This window comes from Myotis myotis, unplaced genomic scaffold (genome assembly GCF_014108235.1).
Source record: "Myotis myotis isolate mMyoMyo1 unplaced genomic scaffold, mMyoMyo1.p scaffold_m19_p_32, whole genome shotgun sequence".
NCBI classification, from domain to species: domain Eukaryota; kingdom Metazoa; phylum Chordata; class Mammalia; order Chiroptera; family Vespertilionidae; genus Myotis; species Myotis myotis.
The window spans coordinates 2,250,621-2,273,201 of record NW_023416338.1 but is presented as its reverse complement, the minus strand read 5'-3'; the positions used below and the strand labels follow the sequence as shown (position 1 = coordinate 2,273,201).

The window sequence follows — 22,581 nt, the reverse complement described above, 5'->3', positions numbered from 1 at the left end:
GCTCAACCACTGAGCCACACTGGCCAGGCTGTTTCGTCTTAGTTTAAAAAGAGTAGGTAACAATGATATATCTGATAAGGCGTTACATTCCAAAATTGATGAACTTATGAAACTCAACACCGCAAACAATCTAATTAAAAAAATGGGCAAAAGACTTGAATAGACACTTCTCTTAAGAGAACCTGCAGATGGCCAATAGACATATGAAAAAAATGCTGTCTCTAATCACCAAAAAAAAAAAAAAAATGCAAATTAAACCTATAATGAGATGCCACTTCACACCTATCAGAAAGGCTATCATCAATAAATCAACAAACAAGTGAGAGAAAATAGAACCTTTGGTTTCAGCCGTGGGCAAACTACAGCCCGCAGGCCGGATCCGGCCCGTTTGAAATGAATAAAACTAAAAAAAAAAAAAGACCGTACCCTTTTATGTAATGATGTTTACTTTGAATTTATATTAGTTCACACAAACACTCCATCCATGCTTTTGTTCCGGCCCTCCGGTCCAGTTTAAGAACCCATTGTGGCCCTCGAGTCAAAAAGTTTGCCCACCCCTGGGTTAGATGCAAATAGGTGGAGTCACTGTGGAAAGCAGTATGGAGTTAACTGAAAAAATTACATATGGAACTGCCTTATTACCCAGTGATTCTACTTCAGGGAATGTATCCAAAGAAAACCGAAACACTAATTCAAAAGAATATATGTACCCCTACGTTCACTGCAGTGTTATTTACAATATTTGGAAACAGATCAAGTAGTCCATCAGTAGATGAGTGGGTAAAAATGCTGTGGTAAATTGACACAATGGACTACTACTCTGCTGTAAAAAGGAAGGAAAGGTTACCCTTTGCGATAACATGGACCTGGAGAACATTATGCTAAGTAAAATAATTCAGAGAAAGACAAGTACCATATGATTTCACTCGTGGAATTTTTAAAAAATGTTATTGATGTTAAAGAGAGGGAGAGAGAAACATCAATGATGAGAATCATTGATCAGCTGCCTCCTGCACGCCCCCTACTGTGTATGAAGCCTGCGACCCTGGTATGTGCCCAGAACTGGGACTCCGAATTGGTCCACTCAACCACTGACCCACTCTGGCTGGCCTTAGGTGGGATTTAATGAACAATCTGAACTACCAAGCAAAATAGAGACAGACTCGAAGATAGAAGGCAGGCAGACAACTCTGGTGGGAGGTGATTAAGGGGGTGGAGGGTTTGAGAAAAAACAAACCAAAAAAACCCTGATGGACATGGACAACTGTGATAGGGGGAAGAGGGCTTAGAGGGGATAATGATGGGGGAAAAACTTAAAATATTAAAAAACACAAAAATAAAGAGTAGGTGAGTGCTTTCCAGTTTTCTTAAATAACCTGACCCATGCAAAACATTGCTTATTTTGGTACAATCCTTGATTAAAAGATACTGTATACATGTAGAAATTAAAAGGAGAGTCAGGACTAGATTATACTTGGGGGAGAGCTTTTCTTTCTTTCTTTTTGAGAGTTTGTTTATTTTGCTTATCTTAAATGAGATAAAGAATATTTCCAAGTGGGCAGGTTTCCAACTTGGACCATGTACACAAAGCAGCTCATTCTAAGGAGAGTGACTGAACGAAGTATTTTGCCCATGTTTATTTTCTCCTACAAGTGTGATGTAAAACTTTTCACATGTGCAGAAGCAGCCGTTTTTGCAAATAACAAATGCAAGACTAACAGGTGTATGGCAGACCCAAGACGCACATGTGGTTCTCATCAGCTGCCTCTCGCCTGTTTTAAATCGAGGTTTTCCGGTAACAACCAAAAAAGTTATTTCTCCTGAGGCCACGGCTAATAATCCACTCAGCCTGCCTTCCCACCCCTTTCTCACAATAGTGTTTCTAACAGCTTCCAGAAAAGACGACGGCAGCGGGAGGGGGAGGGGGCGGGAAGGGGAGCCCCAGACAGTAGCAATTCTGGATTTGACCTTTAACTCCGGGTGACCTTGGGCCTTAGTTTCCTCCTTTAGGAACTGGTTGGCGCATAAAATGCGGGTTTGTTTTCCAGCCTCCACGCCAAGCAGGGTGGGTCTTGTAAAGCCGGGGGCGATTCCGCCGGCCCCTGGACACCTTTCTGGTTGCCTCCGCGGGAGGAGCAGAGACCAGGCATGCTGCCCAGCACCCCGCCAGGACCAGGACGGCCCGACCAGAGCGATCCGGTCCCGATGTCACTGGGGCACAGGTTTGCAACCACAGGGGCGGCTCAGGGCTGAAGCTATCCCAGCTGGGGTGGCGGCTCCTCCGAGAGACGCGTCTCTGTCTCAGCTTTCGAAACTCAGGCCAGGGAGGCGCTGCAAACCCCCGCCCTGTGGGGTGCGCAGAGACGCGGGCGGGGGCGTTCCTCCGCGCCCCTCGGTAGACCCTCACAGGCGCATCACTAAGTGGACGTTTGACTCCCTCGCCCCCAAGAACGCCGATCGAGAGGCTAGGAAGGACCCCTGGGCTCGGAAAACTTGGCAGTGTCTCCCGCCCACGACCCCTGTCACCTCCGTCAGTGAGGGGAAGGCTTTTCTCCCCCGAGGAGGTCCTCACAGCGCTGGGTTCTAGGACTCCGCGCACGTCGCGGGTTTCCGTCGGGAACCTCCGCCTACGACACAGCTGGGGGCGGGGCCTTCAAGCTGCGGCCGTTGCCCCGCCCAACCGCCTCCCAACGGCTCCCCAGGTTGGGGGTGGGGCGGCCCTGGGTTGCGGCGAGTGCGCCTGCGTGCGCCTGCGTTCAGGCGCGGGGCGTGGCTCGCGCGTGGCCCCGCCCAGGCCTGGCGTCTCCGCCCGCCCCATCTCCCAATCTCCTCAGCGTGGCGCCGACGCTGCGTGCGGCGCGGGTTACCCAGAGTGCTCCGCGCCGAGGCAGCTCACTGGAGTTTGGTTCTCGAGGCGGCGGCAGCAGCGGCGGCGGCTCCGGCGGCTCCTCCTCCTCCTCCGGTGGCGGCGGCGCCCCGGGCCCGAGCCCGAGGCCCGGCTCCCTCTCCGCCACCCCGCGCGCCCCCTCATCCTCCAGCGCCGCGGGGAACATGAGGCTCCGCTCTCGGAGGCCGGCGAGTGAGTGACCCTCGTCCCCCGTCTCAGCCCGCCCGCCCGCTGGCCTGGCCGCTCCCCCCCCGCCTCGCCCAGGCAATGACAGCGGCTCCGTCGTCTCCGCAGCAGATCAGGGACCGGCTGCTGCAGGCCATCGACCCCCAAAGCAACGTATGTACCCCCCGCGCGGGCCGGGACCGAGGCCTCGTGGGCCCGGGACCCTCCCCTTCCCCAGTATCCCTCATCCTCCGGGCTTCCGGGACCCGTCTGAGGCCCACCTGTCCCCGAGGGCCGCTGCCATCCCAGCCTTTCGCCCCCCAGGCCCAGACCCGGAGCGCTTGGTACGTGAGGCCGAGGCTTCCGTGCGGCCTGGGTGAAGGGAGCAGACCGGATCTGAGGCCAGAGCTTTGCCTCCCTTCCTGCTCCAGCTCTACGGCCCTTGCTGCTCCTGACTGGGCTTACCCGCCTTGCCCTTCCCCCGAGACCCGAGACCCCCGGGAAACCCTCCCGGCGTGGGGGAGGGGAGGGGGAAAGGCTGGAGCAACTGGTGTCCTAGGTATAATTCGGGGAGCCCTTGCCACCTGTGTTTCGGTCTTCTGGGTGAGCAGGGAAGTCCTTCCCTCTTCTCCTGGCTGGAAGCACATTGACTTCGGAGGGGACCCCCCCTCCCCCCCGCTCGTTTTGCCCCTCGCTGGGTGCTCAGGGCGCCTGGAGAGGCCCCTGGGTTCTGGGAGTGGCCATGCCTTTGCCGGGTGCCTCTTGGGGTCGCAGCAATGGAAGATGATCTTGGGGAAGGTGGGATTCTTCATGTTGCCTTTCTGGGCCTAACTGCCCATTGCGTCTCTGACCAAGCCAGAGTCCCACTTTTTGGTAGAGAATTAGGGGTGATTCTTTGCTATCTCTTTCTCCCAAGAGCCCTGTTTAGGTTGTCTCTTTCCCCTACCTAGGGGTCCCAGCCTGGTGGCTTGTGACGTAGAAGGTCAGGCTTAACCCCAAGGTGTCTTTCTCAGATGTCCCTACAATGAGGCTACTGTTTGCAGGGGGATCTCCCCTGCTCCCTCCGTGTGTGAAGGGAAAGACTCATCATGCTCTCACATATTCTCCAATGGGTTGCTGGCGATAGGGGGTCATTTTCCCCTGTAGCAGGAGCAGTTTGATCAATGGGAAGATGGTATCCTGGTATGAAGTGAGTCCCTGCATTTGCTGGGAGACCAGGAAGTGGCCATTGAGATCACTTCCTAACATGCTGGGGATGGAAGAAAAAATCATCTTGGGCTTGCCAGGTAACTTTCACCGTTGGGGCTTTGGTTTTCCTTTATGTGAGCTTGGCTAATTGCTCTTAGTATGCTTTAGCCTGTTTTAGTTGTGTGTGTATTTTAAATCATGCTGGATTGTGCAGTTTTGGTAGAAACTGAGAAGTTATTCTCTAATCTGGTTTCTGTGTCATAAGTACCCCTGGTCTTCAGGCCCCATTAAGACTGACTTGGTGGGAATTGCCTTTAACAAATGTATACATTTTTGTTAGGGTTTTGGGGGTGGAGTAGGCACAAGCTATGTAAAACCTTCCAGAATTTTTGCAGTAACTGGTGCTGCTATAATTCTCAAGACTGAAATATTAGAGGATAAAGCAAGTGACATAAAAAATGTAAGTCTTGATGACTTTTGCATCTTTTGTGGAGTCCCAGTGCAATTTCTTGAATTCCACGTGCTTGTTTGACTTTGGGAGAATCTGAGAGTGGCTGAGATGTTAGCATTGACCCTTAATGCCACCTAGAAGAGCTTTGGGATCAGAAGGTGCTTTCACAAGTGTTCATGATGTTGTAGATTAGGTGGGGCAGCAACCTCAGGGGTTGCATTGTGTGTAAGGCTCTAATCTAGAGGGTTCCTAGGAGTAGGGGAGGAAAAGGTACTAGCCAGAATCTGGAGGAGGGAACACATCTCAGCTTCATGTATCCTGGTGCGTGCAGGAACATTTCATTCATATGAGCTAATGGCTGTTACATGGCATAGAATTCACATTTCATGTGGCTTGTTTTGGATGACTCTAGTGATAGGTGTGCATAGAGTCCTACTAAGTAAGTGTGATGGATGGAATTGGGAAATTGTCTCTTTGAATATGAGTGATGAGGAAAGTCCCTCCTTTAAATGCTGCCATTGTTAGTGTTTGTGAACATTGTTAATAACCATTTGACTAGAGCGTGACTTAGAGCAAACCGAGTATAGAAACTCAGAACCATGGTGGAATAGGTTGCTAGTGGAGAAGGTGCAACAGTATGGCCAGGCTGTAGTTTTCTTTTGACCTGGGTCCAGGTAAGAGTGAGGTGGCTCCAACAAGGCATTGCTGCCATACAGCTGCTCTTCTCTGCCTTACCCAATTATGAACTCCACTTCTGGATAGTTAGTTGACACATATTTAAGATGTTCATGGGAAAAAAAATGGGGACAGAGTTGAAGAGCCAACACTAAAATTAAACGTCTTTTGAGAGAAGCAACACAGAATTGTGTCATGTAATGCTTACCTTTATGGGCAGTTATGGTTAACAAACAGCTTTTGCTTGAAAAATCAATGTAGGGCAGTGACCTAATATCCGCAAGTATCTGAAAAATTAGGGAAGTAACAAAGTAACATTTACTGACCTCCTCCTTGATAAAGGAGTTCTTAAGAGGAAAGTTGTTTCTTTGCTCTAAATTCTAGCCTCTGGAGTATTTGAATTTCTATAGCATCAACTCAGTACTGAAGTAATTCTTCTACACTCCTTTTCAGATACACTAACAGTTTTTCGGAACAGTCAAGCCTTACTCCCAGAGTATTGACGATCTCTCTGAGTGCAGTGTGCACATTTGTTACAGCTTAATCTTGCTTCATTAGAGATGAAGTTGAGGGCAGTGTCTTTTCCTGCCCAGAAATCAGAGTTAGTCCACCCCAGCAGTCTCTTTAGCAGGTGATTAGGCTCCCACTTTTGTTTCACAAAAGTTCAGACTTTGTCTTCCCGACCAGAATGAAAGTTTTGTGAGCATGGTTTGTTTCTTATCTTCTCTCTCTAGAGCAGAAGCATTAGGATGTACCTTCTAAATGCTGGTTAAACTGACTACTAACCCCTAGGATCCTTCTTGGACTTATGACTGAGGAGATGCATTTGAGCCATCTTTTATAGAAAAGCCCTTGTGACTGCTATAGGTCCAGGGGATCAGTATGGTATATTCCAGGGGTCCTCAAACTACAGCCCTCGGGCCACATGCGGCCCGCCGAAAACATTTATCCGGCCCGCCGGCTGTTTTTGCCGCCTCTGTGTGCATAGGAATTTGTTCATAGTTTTTTTTTAAAACTGTAGTCCGGTCCTCCAACGGTCTGAGGGACAGTGAACTGGCCCCCTGTTTAAAAAGTTTGAGGACCCCTGGTATATTCTAATGCAGAACTCTGTAGAGCTGTAAGGAACATGAATGTTTATCTGCCATCTGAGTAAAGGTCTGACTGAGATGGTGAGCAGATACTGAAGCCCCATGGCAAGTTGAATAACAGCACAAGGCAGGCCTTGCTCAAGGCAGCTGACTATCCCTATATTCAGAGCAGGGAGAGGCTAGAGGAGGCACTGAGGGGAAGAGGGACTTGGACTGGCCCTGGACGCTAGTGTAAATGCCTGCCAGCAGTCAAAGGCTCTTCAGCAGGAAACTTCAGGCATAACTTTCTTCTTCACAGTTCTGCAGACATTAGGTTCCAACAGGAGGTGGAACCAAGGGGTCTCTGCAGAGAGACACACTCAAGAGGGATAATTTTCCCACCTAGGAATCTGAAGGTTAAGATGCTGCTTAGTTTTCCTGGGCTGCAAAGTGGAACTGGGGACCCGAGTATGTGCCCCAAAAGCTCCTTCCCGATCCAGGGTTCAGGTTATGGAAAGGGCAGCCGAGGCTAACATGAATTGTCTTAAAAGTTTTTTAATGCAATGTGCATTGTGTGAACTTTCTAAAATAACAAAGTTTTACACAGATATGCACACTTCACAGGGCTTTGTATAGCATTTTTTTAATATATATATTTTATTGATTTTTTACAGAGAGGAAGGGAGAGGGATAAAGAGTTAGAAACATCAATGAGAGAGAAATATCGATCAGCTGCCTCCTGCACACCCCCTACTGGGGATGTGCCCACAACCAAGGTACATGCCCTTGACCGGTATCGAACCTGGAACCCTTCAGTCCACAGGCCAACACTCTATCCACTGAGCCAAACCGGTCAGCACTGTACAGCATTTTAATAGCATCTTCTACTTCCCCTCATCAACCCTGTAAGGAAGGTGAGTTGAGCCACCTCTCTCTCATTTCTGCACAGTGACGGTATACGCTGCTTAGTGAGTGTCTCCTGTGTCCAGGAGAGGACAAGATGCTTTTGTTACTTACTGACTTCATGTGAGGTGACAGCCCCAGTACCCAAAGTTACTAAGTGATGTACCTCCAACTCTAAATACTACCACACTGCTTTCAAAGATGGAGAGATGGCTCTGAAGAGGCCCAAGAGGGCAGTGTCCTCGAGCTGATAAGACAAGATGTGGGAGCCTCTTTCTCACATAAGTTTATATGTGACTCCAGTAGTTGGGTTAGATTTACCTGTGCCAGATCTAACAGGTTGACAATATTAGGCAGCCTGCCCCAGAAACATCTTAAGGTTACTATTAGGGACAGAGTCCTGGGCCAGACCACACTGTGGTGTGGCAGCTGCCAGCTGACGTGGAACTTTTCATGAGTCTTGTTTTCTGCTTCCAGGTTACAGCAGTTTTGATATTAACTTAAAATGCCATTGATTTCTGCAGAAAAGAGGACTCTTGTAAAATGGAAGACTGCTTGTTCTGATTCTCTCCAATATATTAGAGCATATGAAATCTAAGTATGTCACTGCCTGATCACGCTGTTTCCCAAATTCAGTGACATTCCTGTCTTTGCTCTTTATACTGTAGCCAGGATCTATGGGGAGAACAGTGTGGTGTGTTATGACTGTGGGAAATAGACAGGTAACAAGTGTCTGTTATGAAGCAGGTGTGTGTCCTTGTTGTGACACTCCCTCAGAAGGTGGACTTTACCTTACATCTTCATGGAGGTCTCTGGGTGGTCCTCAGAGGTGGCTTTAATTGGACTGTGTTGTCCTTTAAAAAAAAAACAAAAAAAAACTATGTTTTTATTGATTTTTAGAGAGAGAGGAATAGAGAGATAGAAACATCGATTGGCTGCTGCCTGCATGCCCCCTTCTGGGTATCAAGCCCAAAACCTGGGCATGTGTCCTGCGGGAGTATGTTGCAAAGGCCTGGATAACTGTCCAGGATCAGCCTGTGGGAAGTGGTTTTTGTCCTGATAACAGTTTTTAAAAGGCACCATGGTCAACTGGGCTCCTGGGCTCAGGACACAGATGTGTGTGGCAGGACACACACCTCGGGGTTAGGTGTAGGAGGGTAGCTGTGCTCGCCTATGGCTTGATTTCTGTGTCTTTGTGGGCATCTTCTTAGATGGAATTCTAGTTTAACCAGAACCAGGCCCCAGGCTGATCTCTCTATGTGATTGCAGTCCAGTAGGTGGGTCTCCTGCCCAGCCCCTCACAGCAAATTGTGTTCTGGAAGCTGGGGAAGCTGCCTCTGTTGTGCTTTTTCTTTTTAATCCTGGTGGTGGGCTGGTAGTGTTAGTGGGCTGTCCTGGTAGTGTTAGTGGGCTGTCCCCCAGGGGCCCACTAGCTAGTTGTCAGAATGGGAGACTGAGATTGTGGCTCAGCAGGTGGCAGTGTAGGCAGTATATTTTCACTTCAGCCCCAGAATGCCCATGCTCAGAGCCCCCTTCTATAACAGCTTCTTTTCACTCTTGGGGTACAGGTGTGGAATGGAACCGAAACTGACATAGGGATTCCATGAACTGGGGAGCATTTCCTGCATTAGGAAGGCCTACCAGTGTTGTGCATGCTGTTTAAAAGTACTCTTTGAATGAATTCCAGGTCTTTGGGGGCAATATACTTAACATCTCAATCACCAACTGGTATACTGTTTATGGAGACATATGGTAAAACTGGAAATGGTAGCTCAGCCATTGAATAAACATTTCTAGCAAGAGCTTATGTGCTGGGTGTAAAGAGTGCAGACCTGGACATTCCTGGCCCTTATGTTCCAGGGACCTGGAGCCTCCATTGTAAGGAGAAGGGCAGGCATAGTGTGTGCACATGGACTATTTGGGGTGGGAGTGGGGATCTGGGGTTGAGGTGGCCTTAAAAGGCTTATAGTTCTGTCTTGTTCAAAGATTGTTCAGAATTCTTAAGAGCGTGAGAAATGGCTTTCTAGAGTACTTCATCATTTTGAGTTTTCAGAATGAAAAGGTTTATAGTCGGGTGAAGGAAGTCAGTTTTTGGTTCATCTCTGATCCTAGGGGATCAGAGAGTTTGGAGGAATAGCTGGCAAGTCTTGAGTAGTTTTTCCCCTCAGCAGTGGGATGGGAAGGGGGCAGGTGTCAGGTTCTGTGAAGAGCCTGGGAGCTGATTTCAAGTATTTGAAGTGCTGTTGTACCCCGGTGTTAGGTTTACTCTGGGTGGCAGGAGTTCCCGGGAGTGAGGCCCTACAGTACTTTGGGGAGCTCTTGATTATTGCCAGAGCTGGCTGGAGACAATTTGGGACTACCATATCAGGTTGGGGTACAGACACACCCAGGCCCTCTGTCTGGACCCAGAGACTCCTGATATATGAGTTCCTAGAGGTTCTGTGACTGCATGTGGAACCTGCAATAAAGGAGAAGGATCATGTCAGGTGAGGTGCCACTGCCAGACAGATGGAGTTCAAAGCCTTGGAATGCCCCTAGGACTGCAACGAAGTTTCCTGTCTTCATTGGAGGCTATGAAGGTAACAACTGCCATTTACTGAGCACATACTATGGGCCAGGGACTGTGTGGAGTGAATCGCATCCTGGTTGCTTCTCTGAACTTCATTTTAGGGAAGATCTGTCCAATATTGAAGAGGAGGCTGTTGGAATTTGGGCCTAAACCCAGTGCTGGTTAGTGTTAGCTCAGAAGCCAGTGGGCTTAACGACAGCAGTCTTCCTGCTCAGTTCCTATAACCTTTTCCCCCTTAAAATTTCTAGCCTAGCTGCTCCTAATCTTTTTTCTGTCAGGATCCATTTTTATGATCAGAAACATTCAGGAACTCCCACATAATGACAGGTGTACTTTGAGTAGCTGTTTTTTGAGAAAATTCAAGGACAGAGCTAATCTAGTCATGCTTTGAATTGAAGTTATGTCTTGTCATCCAAACAGTATCTACTTAAACCTGCACGCTGACCTTTCTTGTCTGTGTATGACACCTAGGGCTGGAACCTTTGTACCGTTTGTTGCCACCCCCACCTCACTCCCTCCCTTTTCCAGAAACCTTTCCTGCTTTAATCCAAGACAGTTTCCCCAGGTACCGCACATGACTTAAAACCTACATTCCTGCTGATAATACGTCTTGTTATTCATGTTCTCCTTGGATTACAAGCTGGTAGTGGACCATGAGTTCCTCCCCATGTATCTAGGACTTCATAGCAACTGGGTGCTCGATGCTTGTTGATTATCCTGTGCAAAGGACTGATCTTGGGAACTGGCGGTCAACGCTGGGTAGGTATTGAGTGCTCTACTTTTCAGCACTCCTTGTGTGTTAAAGACTCATTTAATCTGTACAGCAACTGAGGAGGCAGGTACCGTGCCATATTTATTCAGAGAGGAAGGCAGAGAGAGATATAGAAACATCAGGGATGAGAATCATAGCTCAGCTGCCTCCTGCATGCCCCCTACTATGGATGGAGCCTGCAACCCAGGCTTGTACCCTGACTGGGAATTGAATCGTGACTTCCTGGTTTATAGGTTGACACTCAACCACTGAGCCACACCAGCCAGGCACTCTGTAAGCTGGGCACTCTGTAGACCTTTTTATTCAGGCCAGAAGGAAATGCTTTGTGTTTCTCTTAAACTTTCTGAGGAAAGGGTATGAGGTGATTCTTCCTTTTTGTTTCTCGGCTGGCGTTTTTTACCCCTGACAGAGAAAAGAGGGCTCGTGATCTTAGATCCCTGGTTCAGTGTTCCTAGGAGATACTGTTCAAATGCCACGTTGGGATCTTTGGCTTTTTTTGGTCATGTGACAAACCAGACCCTTCCTGGACACTCCTCTCCCCTGGGTTTCATTCGTTAGGGTTAGGAAGTAGGTGATGCTTTTTCCAGGACACACCTCTGATGGGTCAGCCTCATAGCTGCTGTGTGCACAGAGTGATGTTGTGGGTGGCTGGCCTAGGGTCTGTGGTGGAGGGTATTTTGGTGCACATGTCAGCAGTCAGCTGATTTACTGATAAAGGACTGCTGTGTGTGTGATTGTGGCTCACTGAGGGTCCAGTAGGTGCTCCTCTGCCCTGCTGGTATCTTCAGCTCCATCCCCTACCCACACCTCTGGTCATACTTGGCTTATTTTTTTTTTTTAATATATTTTTTATTGATTAAGATATTACATATGTGTCCTTATCCCCACGTTACCCACTACCCCCACCCCCCCTCATGCCCTCACCCCCCCATTGTCCGTGTCCATTGGTTAGGCCTATATGCTTGCATATAAGTCCTTTGGTTGATCTTTCCCCCTTACCCCCACCCTCCCCTACCTTCCCTCCAAGGCCCGACAGTCCAATCAATGCCTCTCCATCTCTGGATCAGTCCTTGTTCATCAGTTTATGTTGTTCATTATATTCCACAAATGAGTGAGATCAAGTGGTATTTATCCACTCTCCAGTTCCATACATGCTGTGACAAATGGTAAGAGTTCCTTTTTCTTTTTCCTCTTCTTAAAGAATACCTTTCAGCATTTCATATAATGCTGGTTTGGTGGTGATGAACTCCTTTAGCGTTTTCTTACCTGTGAAGCTCTTTATCTGACCTTCTATTCTGAATGATAGCTTTGCTGGATAAAGTAATCTTGGTTGGAGGTTCTTGGCATTCATCACTTTGAATATTTCTTGCCACTCTCTTCTGGCTTGCATGGTTTCTGTTGAGAAATCCGCTGACAGTCGTATGGGTATTCCCTTGTAGGTAACTGACTTTCTTTCTCTTGCTGCTTTTAAGATTCTCTCTTTGTCTTTTGCTCTTGGCATTTTAATTATGATGTGTCTTGGTGTGGTCCTCTTTGGGTTCCTTTTGTTTGGGGTTCTCTGCGCTTCCTGGACTTGTAAGTCTATTTCTTTGACCAGGTAGGGGAAGTTTTCTGTCATTATTTCTTCAAATAGGTTTTCAATATCTTGCCCTCTCTCTTCTTCTGGTACCCCTATAATTCTGATGTTGGTACGCTTGAAGTTGTCCCAGAGGCTCCTTACACTATCTTTATATCTTTGGAATCTTTTTTCTTTTTTCTTTTTCGGTTGGGTCTTTTTTGTTTCTTCGTATTTCAAATCTTTGACTTGATTCTTGGGATCCTCTTGTCTGCTGTTGGATCTCTGTATATTATTCTTTATTTCAGTCAGTGTATGCTTAATTTCTAGTTGGTCCTTTTTCATATCCTCGAGAGTCTCACTAGATTTATTGAGGGCCTCACTAAATTTATGGGCGGTTTCCATAAAATTCTTGAAAAACCTTATAAACGTGGCCTTGAACTCTATATCCAGTCGTTTGCTTTCCTCCATTTCTGTCACTTGTGACCTGTTTCTTTGTCTCCGCATTTTTTATGCTTCCCTGTGTTGGTAGAGTGGTTTTGTGTGCTAGGTGTCCTGTAGGGCCCAGTGGCTCAGCCTCCCCAGTTACCTGCGGTGGACACTCTTGGTGTACCCCCTTGTGGGCTTTTTGCACAGTCTTATTGTAGTTATGCCTTGATTGTTGTAGGATCACTGGGAGGAATTGACCTCCAGGCCAATTGGCAGTGAGAATCAGCTGTGTCTGCAGTGGGAGAACTTCTGTGCTGAAGACACCCTTCTGGGGCCAGACTTGTTTCAGTGGGGATTTGGTGCTCACTGAGTCTGCACCCTGAGTGTGTCCCTTATGGATCTGAGGAGTTGTAATCTGGATGGTCCCCCTCTGACCACTGGGTACACTGGCTCTTGGATCTAAGGAGGTGCTAATTTAGCCTCTGCCTGAGGTTACACAGCAGGAGCTACGAAGAGAACTGCAGATTCCCCTTCCTTTTTTGGAGTTTGAGGTACCCTGATGAGGCCCAGCTGTGAAGCAATGCAAGCTGCTGTGGGGCCTTGGGCCTTCTCTTGGAAGTTCTGGGTCTGTCTGGCCCAGCTGCAATTTGTTAGGTAATTTTCAGGTTGCAAAGGGCCAGGGCATTCATATGCAAAAGCCTCTGCCGCAGCCTGGGTGGGGCGGGGTCTCAGGGAATCAAAGGGCGGAGCAAACAGCTATGGCGGATTCTCAGCCCTGCCCTAAAGGGCCGCGCACGTCTCAGTGTCCCGGTAATTGCTGCAAGCACCTCTGAGGTTGCCGACCTCAAGTTCAGAGTTCTGCCCGCTGCCAGACAGTCCAGTTTCTCCCCGTATGAGTCCTGGGTCCCCAGATACTTCCCGGAACCGGAGTTCAGAGCAGTCGGGAGCTTGTGACTCCCTCCCGATTTAAAAAGACAGCCGCGTCCTCAGGTACCAGCCCCTTTCCGCGCACGCGAGCCTCCGTACCTCTGCACTTTACTTCTGCAGCTCCTCTGGCTCTCAGTGTGCTTTTCTTTCCTTCTAGTTGTAGAATTTCCACTCAGCCAGCTTTCCTGTAGTTCTGGATGCTGTTCGTTTTGTCTTTATGTTGTTTTTTTTGAAGTTATTGTGGGAGGCAGCAATTTCCCGGTGTTTATCTATGCCGCCATCTTAGTTTCTCTCATACTTGGCTTCTTGGGTAGTACCCTGACCCACCAAGCTGATCGAAACTCCACTTGCATGCACTGGGGACTGGGGACTTCTTGTCTGCTCGATGGCTTATTTTGATATCCCCTCCCCCATGCCAACTTAGCTCTCCGGTCCCCTTTTGCCGTCAGGTCCCTGTCCTAGTCCAGGTTGGGCTGTGGGGTAGTGGCCACATTCTCTTTCCTACAGGTGATCTCTAAGTAGCTAGCTAACTGCCCTCTTCTTCTTAAGGCCAGCCCTTCTAGAAGCCACTTCCCAACTTTACCTCCTCAGTTCATCTTACATCTGTGCTGGGCATGCAGTTGGCAAGCTCGCTCTTTCATGCTGTTTATGGGGGCGAGTGACACTAGTGCAGGGGTGGGCAAACTTTTTGACTTGAGGGCCACAATGGGTTCTTAAACTGGACTGGAGGGCCGGAACAAAAGCATGGATGGAGTGTTTGTGTGAACTAATATAAATTCAAAGTAAACATCATTACATAAAAGGGTGCGGTCTTTTTTTTTTTTTTAGTTTTATTCATTTCAAACGGGCCATAGTTTGCCCACGGCTGCACTAGTGTGTAGGTATTTTCTATATAAATACACACACACACACACACACACACACACATATATATATACACTAGAGGCCCGGTGCACAAAAATTTGTGCACTCGGGGGGGAGGGGGGTCCCTCAGCCCGGCCTGTGCCCTCTCGCAGTCTGGGACCCCTCGGGAGATAACGACCTGCTGGCTTAGGCCTGCTCCCGGGTGGCAGAGGGCAGGCCCAGTCCCTAGGTGCAGCCCCTGGTCGGGCTCAGAGCAGGGCCGATTGGGGAGTTGGGGTGCCGCCCCCTGTCATGCACAGAGCAGGGCGGATTGGGAGGTTGCGATGCCACCCTCAGTCACGCTCAGGGTAGGGCCGATTGGGGGGTTGGGGCGCCTCCCCCTGTCACACTCAAGGCAGGGTTGATGGGGAGGTTGCGGCGCCACCCCCTGTCATGCACAGAGCAGGGCAGATCAGGGGGTTGTGGTGCCACCCCTGTCACATACAGAGCCAGCCGATCAGGGGTTTGGGGCGCTGCCCCGTCATGCACAGAGCAGGGCCCATCAGGGGGATTAGGGCTCTGTACCCTGTCACACACAGAGCAGGGCCCATCAGGGGTTTGGGGAGCTCCCCACTGTCATGCACAGAGCAGGGCCAATCAGGGGGTTGGGGAGCTCCCCCCTGTCAAGCACAGAGCAGGGCCGATCAGGGGTTTGGGGAGCTCCCCCCTGTCACGAACAGAGCAGGGCGGATAGGGAGGTTGTGGCCCCGCCCCCTGTCACACACAGAGCCGCAGGGCGATCAGGGGGGTTGGGCGCTGCCCCCTTTCACGCTGCTCCAGGGGCCAGGGAGCCTTGCTGCTCTGCTGATCCCAGTGCTGGGAGGCATATCACCCTTTTACTATATAGGATAGAGGCCTGGTGCACGGGTGGGGGCCAGCTGGTTTGCCCTGAAGGGTGTCCTGGATCAGGGTGGGAGTCCCCACTGGGGTGCCTGGCCAGCCTGGGTGAGGGGCTGATGGCTGTTTGCAGCTGGTCACACACCCTTCAGGGTGGGGGTCCCCACTGGGGTGCCTGGCCAGTCTGGGTGAGGGGATGAGGGCCGTTTTTAGGCTGGCAGGCTTCCTTTACTAATTCTGTTTGCAGGTCTCCCACAGAGGGAGAGTAGCCCTGTGCTCATGACAAGAGCTTGAAAGCAAAGGGGCTAATTGGCTCAAGTCATTCAAAGGTCAACTTCCTGTTCTACTTTTTGTGTAGCTTTCACACAGAGTGGTGTCTTCCCTCTAGCCTTTGCAACTTCAGGATTCACCCTTGTGGAACATTATTTAAGGCAGTGGTTCTCAACCTTCCTAATGCTGCGACCCTTTAACACAGTTCCTCATGTTGTGGTGACCCCCAACCATAAAATTATTTTCATGGCTACTTCATAACTGTAATTTTGCTACTGTTATGAATCGTAATGTAAATATCTGATATGCTATATGTGTTTTCTGATGGTTGCGACCCACAGGTTGAGAACAGCTGATTTAAGGGAAGAAAGAGCATGGGACTTTCCCAGAAACCCCAGTAGACATGTCCTGGTGTCTTCAGGCTTTGCTGGAATTAGCAGGCTATGTTGGTTGGTTTGTCCAGAATAGAGGGGATGCCTCAGGAGACATCAGGGGCCTGTTGTTGGTGAAGGGGGTAGTAGAGTGGGAAGCAAGCTGGCAATGTCCCCTGGGTGCATGCTAGTTTAATCACATCTTTGATGTGATAGTACCATCAAATAGCTGGTAAAGTGCTGGGGGCTGGGAGACTTGGGTCCAGCTGGCAAAATGGAAGTAGCTGAAATGTAAGGTCTGGATGGGCTGGTTTGAATGTTGTGAGGTTGCAGCACTGAGTTCTGAGTAACCCATTCCTTCTGGTCAAACCCGCAGACTCGCCTTAACCGGTTTGGCTCAGTGGATAGAGCGTTGGCCTGCAGACAGAAAGGTCCCGGGCTTGATTCCGGTCAAGGGCATGTACCTTGGTTGCGGGCACATCCCCAGTAGGGGTGTGCAGGAGGCATCTGATCGATATTTCTCTGTCATCAATGTTTCTAACTCTCTATCCCTCTCCCTTCCTCTCTGTAAAAAATCAATAAAATATATATTTTTTTAAAAAACCAAAAAACCCGCAGACTCTAACTTGCCTGTAGTTGCAGTTGGGCACCTTGCTGTTACCTTGTGTTTGCGCAGGTGCCGGTTGCAGCTTCTGACTCCATCATGAACTGAGGAGCACTCGGGAGTCCAGGAGCTCCTGCTACAGTGCTGCTTGTTGTCCTGTCCCTAGCAGCTCTCCTGGTGCTGCAGTAACTGCCTGGACCCATTCTGGGCGGAAGAGGTGGTACAGTCCAGGACGCCCAGACCACACAGGCCTCCTATAGTTATGAAAAGGCGGTGCCTATGACCCAAGCAAGAGCCATGCTCTGCAGACTTCTATCCTCTGGGCTCAGAGGCATGGCAGGCCCTGGCTGTGTTCTGGTCTGGTATGATTGTCCTGTCTATTTCCTGTTGTCTCTCCCCTCCCCCTGGTTAACCTGGTAACCAGAAACTGGTGCCTGCATATCTTGGCCTAGCTTCTTCCTCTTAGGTAACTGAGAGGAGTAAGAGCAGGTGATTTTCATGACCTTCCTTTTTCCCACCCGGCTCTCAGCAAGCACCTGAAAGTGGGGTTGTCTGCTCCCCCTTTGCTGGATGCTGGCAGCCTGACAGTGACAGAAGTGGACCACAAGTTAAGTTTTAGGCACTGTGTCCATAGACATAATTTTTATCTGTTGTTAGATTTTGCTTGGCTTTGGTGGAGAAATTCTGTTTACAAGTGGAGATGATAAAACTTAGAACCATTTTTAGTAAGCATTTAGTAATTTATAAGCATTGGCATTTCTAAAGAATCCACGTCCTTCCCTCTTTTCATTTATATGTGATGTTGAAATACAATAGTGCAGATGGATTCTAGTTTCATTCAAACGTTATTTTAAGTACTTTGAAATAATAAAGAACTCTAATTTATTGTGTGGTGTGCCAGTAAACGTTTCTAGGAAAAAAATGCATTTACATATGTACATGAGTTTATAAATTCTACTGATATGAAGGATGGGTAGCACACAGTTTACAAACAAGGAAATAAACGACACTATTGTCAATTCCATGCAGCCAATTGTTTCTCTCAGACTGCTTTCCTTGATTGTTGCTGAACTTTTGTATCTATAGTCATCTTAGGAGTATAGTTCTTACTTGAAGATTAATTGATATTTTTGTTTATATCAGTAAAGTGATGTCTGCCGAATCAGATAATAGTTTTCAAATACTGGAAGAATATGTCCTCAATTGTGCTATTCCTAATGTAACGGCTATGGGCATGATATACTATTAAGTTTTATCTGCATTATTGACATTTTCTCCATCACTTTCTTAAATCTAAACCCCAGGGTTGCAAACTATTTCTGCAGAGGGTTAGGTAGTAAATATTTTTGGCCATACAGTGTCTGTCACAATTCTGCCTTTATATATAGCACAGAAGCAAACATAGACAATATGAAAATGAATGGACATGGCTGTGTTCCAATAAAAACTTTGCTTATGTGGTTAATTTTATATTATGTGAATTTCACCTCAATAAAAAAATATATAAAATGGGGGAGGGGATTTTTTCTGCAAAAATAAGCATTGGAATGTCCAGCTGGTGTGGTTTAGTGGTTGAGTGTGGACCTATGAACCAGGGGGTCACAGTTCGATTCCTGGTCAGGGCAGGTGCCTCGGTTTTGGGCTCGATCCCCAGTGAGGGGTGTGCAGGAGGCAGCCGATCAATGATTCTCTTTCATCATTGATGTTTCTGTCTCTTTCCCTCTCCCTTCCTCTCTCTGAAATAAATAAAAATATTTTTTTAAAAAACTGGTAATTTTTTTTTTAAACATCAAGTGTTTTAAAAACAGCAACAAAAAGCAGGCATTGGGATGTGTAGAGTTTGCCAATCTGACAATAAATCAAGACTTGATTTGACTGTTTGTCAATTTCTACAGTTTAAATACTTCTACCAGGCTCATTTCAAGCCAGTAAGATGATGCTAGGAAAAGATTTCTGAATAACCTTGGGCTCTCATAGGCTGCTATGAGCTGGCTCCAGCACACTCCTGGGTGGAGTCCCTATCCTAGGCCAGGTTGGACCCTGGTGCAGGGTACAGCAGCCCCAGGAGAGCAAAAGTATTGGTGTATGTGCAGATGTAGATCTGGGTTGTAGGCCACAGGTTCTTGTCCAGGATGGCATCAGTGCCTTTGCAGCTGGCTGCTGAAAAGTTCTCTTAGTTTGAGTGTTTGGGGGGCCATGCCCAGAGCCCCTTGAAGGTACTTGATGAGTCAAGCAGGGCGCTGTGCTCCAGATCCTTTGCTGCCCATTCTTTCTGGGGCTCTGGGGCTGAGGTGACCACCTCTCCTCAGCCAGTGGTTGGGAGGAATCCTTTCTCTCACGTGCCACACTGTTTATTTTCTTCAAAGCTTTCGGGACAGTCACCTGCTCTGTTTGCTTGTTTCCCTGACTTCCTCCTCAGCACATATGCAATATATTTGTATTTTCCCAGTAAATAAATAGTTGCTAAATGAACACATGTCTATTCTCTTCTGGCTGCAGTGGTTGCAGTGTGCAGTCAGGATGGCTTTAGGCTCCCATGTCGAAGTTTTTCCTGACGTGTCCTGTGTGTGTGTGTGTGTGTGTGTGTGTGTGTGTGTGTGTCTCCATCTTCTGACTACATCCTCCTTCCAGATCAAAGAAGTCATTGTTGCTAACCTCACCACTGGGCCATAAAAATTGCTCTAGATCTCAACATGGCTAATGCCATATTTGTTTCTGCCCCCTTCTTCCAAAAAAGAAGGAATGAAACCCACACCCAGTGCACCTTGAGGCTGCTTTTGTACTGACTATGTGGGCCTCATTTACAGGCCAGACAGTCTTCAGAGAGTCTCAGTGGTCTCTCCTCTGCTGACCATGGTATCCAGAATTGCCACTTTACTGAGAATCACACTGTTAGTTAATAAGATAGAAGGACTGGCTACGCGTGCAGTCCCGAGTGTTTCATTCCTAATTAGATGAAGGCAGTTGTATTTCTGGGGACCCAGACCAAAAGCCATCACCTTATGGGAGCAGGGAAATAGCAGCCCTGGAGAGGCCAGCATTGCAGCCTCCTGACACACCAGATGGGTAAAGCCAGGTGATCTGATAAGGACCAGGTGGAGCCCCAGTTTTGCTCTGAGCTGCCTGGTAGGCTAGTGACCTGACACCTATCCCTTTGCAGGCGGTGGAAGTGTGTGAGTTCAATGAGGAAAGAAGGAGGAAAGCTGGCCTGACTGAATGACAGATGTGTTGAGAGTCCGATAGGATAAGGAGACAGATATGAAAAGGCACTTGGTTATTAAGAGCTCCATGCAGCCTTCAGATCTTCCTTTCCTAGGGGCTGCCATTTACAGGATGGGCTCTTGGCACCTTCCATTTCAGTGCTGTGGTGTCAGGTGCTTGTGCCCTCTCTCTGGGCATCTTCCACCTGCCCCATCCTCCCCTCTGCCTTCTTCGTGCCTGTTTCTCCTGCCCACCATTCATCTGAACCTCTCACCTCCTCCAACCGTCCCAACAAGCACCAGCCTGGAGACCCTACTCCTGGCCTCAGAAACATAGAGGTGCCACCTCCTGGCAAGGTGCCCTTGTGCCAGTTCTTCTGTTGTTGCTCTCCATATGTGTGGGATATATGAGGACAGCAGCTGCCATGGGTTGCAGATGGGTGTGGCAAAGGCCAGTGACATTTTTTGTGTCTCCCACCTTGGCGGTGTTCTATCCATGTTACATCTGTCTATGTTATTTCCATTTCTCTTTTTAATTTACCTGGGCATCCTGGCCTTCATTCTGAGAACCCCAAGGCCTTATTGAAATCCTGCCCACATTGCTGTCTCAAACTCTGTGTGAGCTGTGTCAACTTAGGCAGAATCTAATTTCTGAGTCTTTGCTTCTGAATTTGTAAAATGCCTTACCCCAGCGCAGCTCTAGGACTCTATGGGACAGTGTCCTTACAGTGGTGGCACAGCATGTGGCCTGCAGTACACATGGGAGGCAGTAGTTTGGGAGTGTCAGGAGGTGTAGCTGTGATTCTTTTCCTGTCCTCCTAGCCAGAGCAGCTATATGTCTTATCATACAGACCAGGACACTAAGAGTCAACAAAACATCGTTAAAAATTACACTGAAAACAACAGGTAGAAATGTGTGATCTGGCAAACCAGGTCTAGGGTCACCTTCCACACTCCAATGTCCCTCTGTGCAGTCCCCTTAGATTCTTAGTCCTCTTTGCAGAACTGACTCCAGCAGCTCAAAACCTCCATCTCCCCCAAACCCTTAGCCCACCCCAGCCCGCACATTCAGATGTGGCCCACACTCTGGGGCTTTCCTTTGCCCTGTTCTCTGCCTAAAATGTTGCATTTTCTTTCTTTTTATTCTCACTGATTTATCAGTACACAAGTAATAAAACACCCTCCGTCTTTAAAACTTTAAATGTTTAACCTACAGCTAAGTCCCCTTGGACCTCTGTCACTGATGCAGTTTCTTCTGTCTCTCTGGAGAGAACTACTGTCATAGGTCTGGAGTATGTCTCCTGTTCATGTAGAGATAGATACACCCCAGAACCCTGTGTGTGGTTTTTAAATAAATTCTGGCACACATGTCTTTTTTTTTTTTTTTTAAGACTGATTTTTTTTTTTAAATCCTCACCCAAGGACATTTTAGAGACAGGAAGGGAGAGGGAGAGAGAAACATGGATCGGTTGCTTCCTGTATGGTAGGGGATCGAACTTATAACCTGGGCTTGTGCCCTGACTGGGAATTGAACCCACGACCTTTTGGTGTATGGGACAATGCTCCAACCAATGAGCCTCACTAGCCAGGGTCAGCACAGGGTCAGCAGCCAGTTCATTTCCCTCAGCGTCTCTCTATCCTTGTTACATGAGTCTAACTCAGTCCCTTAACTGCAGCATAATATTCTATGATAGGAGCTGCTTTATTATCGTTGAGCCAGCTTCCAGAATTTTGCTAATAAAATTATGCTTTTTGAATAGTGTGCTAAGTCTCTGCTTGAGTAGGTCTGTCAGTTAAAGTGTGGAGTGGTGGTTTCCACAGCAGCAATATGGAGGGGCAGGGCACTTCTGTGGGTGCCTTCTGTTCTTCCACAGCCCTGCTGAGAGCTGGTGCTCTAAGGCTGAGGGACAGGGAGAGGCAATGTCACCCTCTGACCGAGGGGTTCTGACAGTACCCCCTGGACCCTCACCTGGCCAGAGACCTTCCTTGAAGCCTCAGCACACCTCCCCCCACCCCACCCCCAATTCCCACTCCCTTTCTCAAAAACTGAGGTTAGGTGTGTGAGGGAAAATGCAGGTGGAGCTGGCTGTGGCTTCAGATGGCCTGCTGTGCTGAGCATAGGGGCAGAGCCTTGGGGACACCAGAGGATGTCTCTCCCAGATATCCAGAGGCAGCCAGTGTTAGGGCCCTGCTACTTATAGTGGGACAACTACTACCAGTAAAGTCCATTGCCCTGAATCTTCTGTAACTCCCATCAGATGTTGCCTTAGCATTCAGAATCACATCTGCATTAGCAGGGCCCTTGAGAGGCTATGAGTGCAATGACTTCTCATTGACAGATTAGGACCCCCATCTGGCCAGCACTTAACTATGTGCTGGGCAGATTCACACAGTCCCATAGGGGAGCAATTGCTGTCCTTAGAGGCATGGAAGGGACCCAGGGTGATGACTTGCCCATGACCTTACAGCAGGAGGTTCTGGATTCCAAGTCCAGCCCGCTCACTCCTTCAGCTGCCCTGTCCATTTGCACATGTGCCCATCAGCCACAGTGCTGGGTGGGCATGGGCATGGTAAAAGGATGACAGGGTATAGTGGCTCTATGTAGAAAAGCAACAGAGGAATGCTGGTGGATGAGGTAGGTGGAGCAACAAAAGGGGGCCACCAGAGGGCTGCTTGAGGGAGGGAAGTCCAAGCAGAAGAACCTCCTAGGACAGCGGTTCTCAACCTGTGGGTCGCGACCTCTTTGGGGGTCAAACGACCCTTTCACAGGGGTCGCCTAAGACCATCGGAAAACACATATATAATTAC

General features: G+C 48.5%; 1 protein-coding gene across 5 annotated transcripts in view; it reads left to right on the top strand.

Moving 5' to 3' along the window:
* The first annotated feature begins 2,881 nt into the window (after nucleotides 1–2,881).
* MED26 (mediator complex subunit 26) overlaps nucleotides 2,882–22,581 on the top strand; it is a 46,921-nt gene continuing 27,221 nt past the window's right edge. Inside the window, exons 1-2 of one of the 5 annotated variants that reach the window (XM_036302592.1) lie at nucleotides 2,882–3,226; nucleotides 16,646–16,935. Coding sequence is in view for 2 of the 5 variants with exons in the window: in XM_036302587.1 (XP_036158480.1) it covers nucleotides 3,155–3,226 (72 nt within the window). In the remaining 3 variants the exon portion in view is untranslated. Of the gene's footprint in view, nucleotides 3,227–4,198; nucleotides 4,339–9,262; nucleotides 9,916–10,582; nucleotides 10,665–16,645; nucleotides 16,936–22,581 lie in introns of those variants that run through there. The other 4 variants (XM_036302589.1, XM_036302590.1, XM_036302587.1 and 1 more) reach the window with 4 other exon arrangements.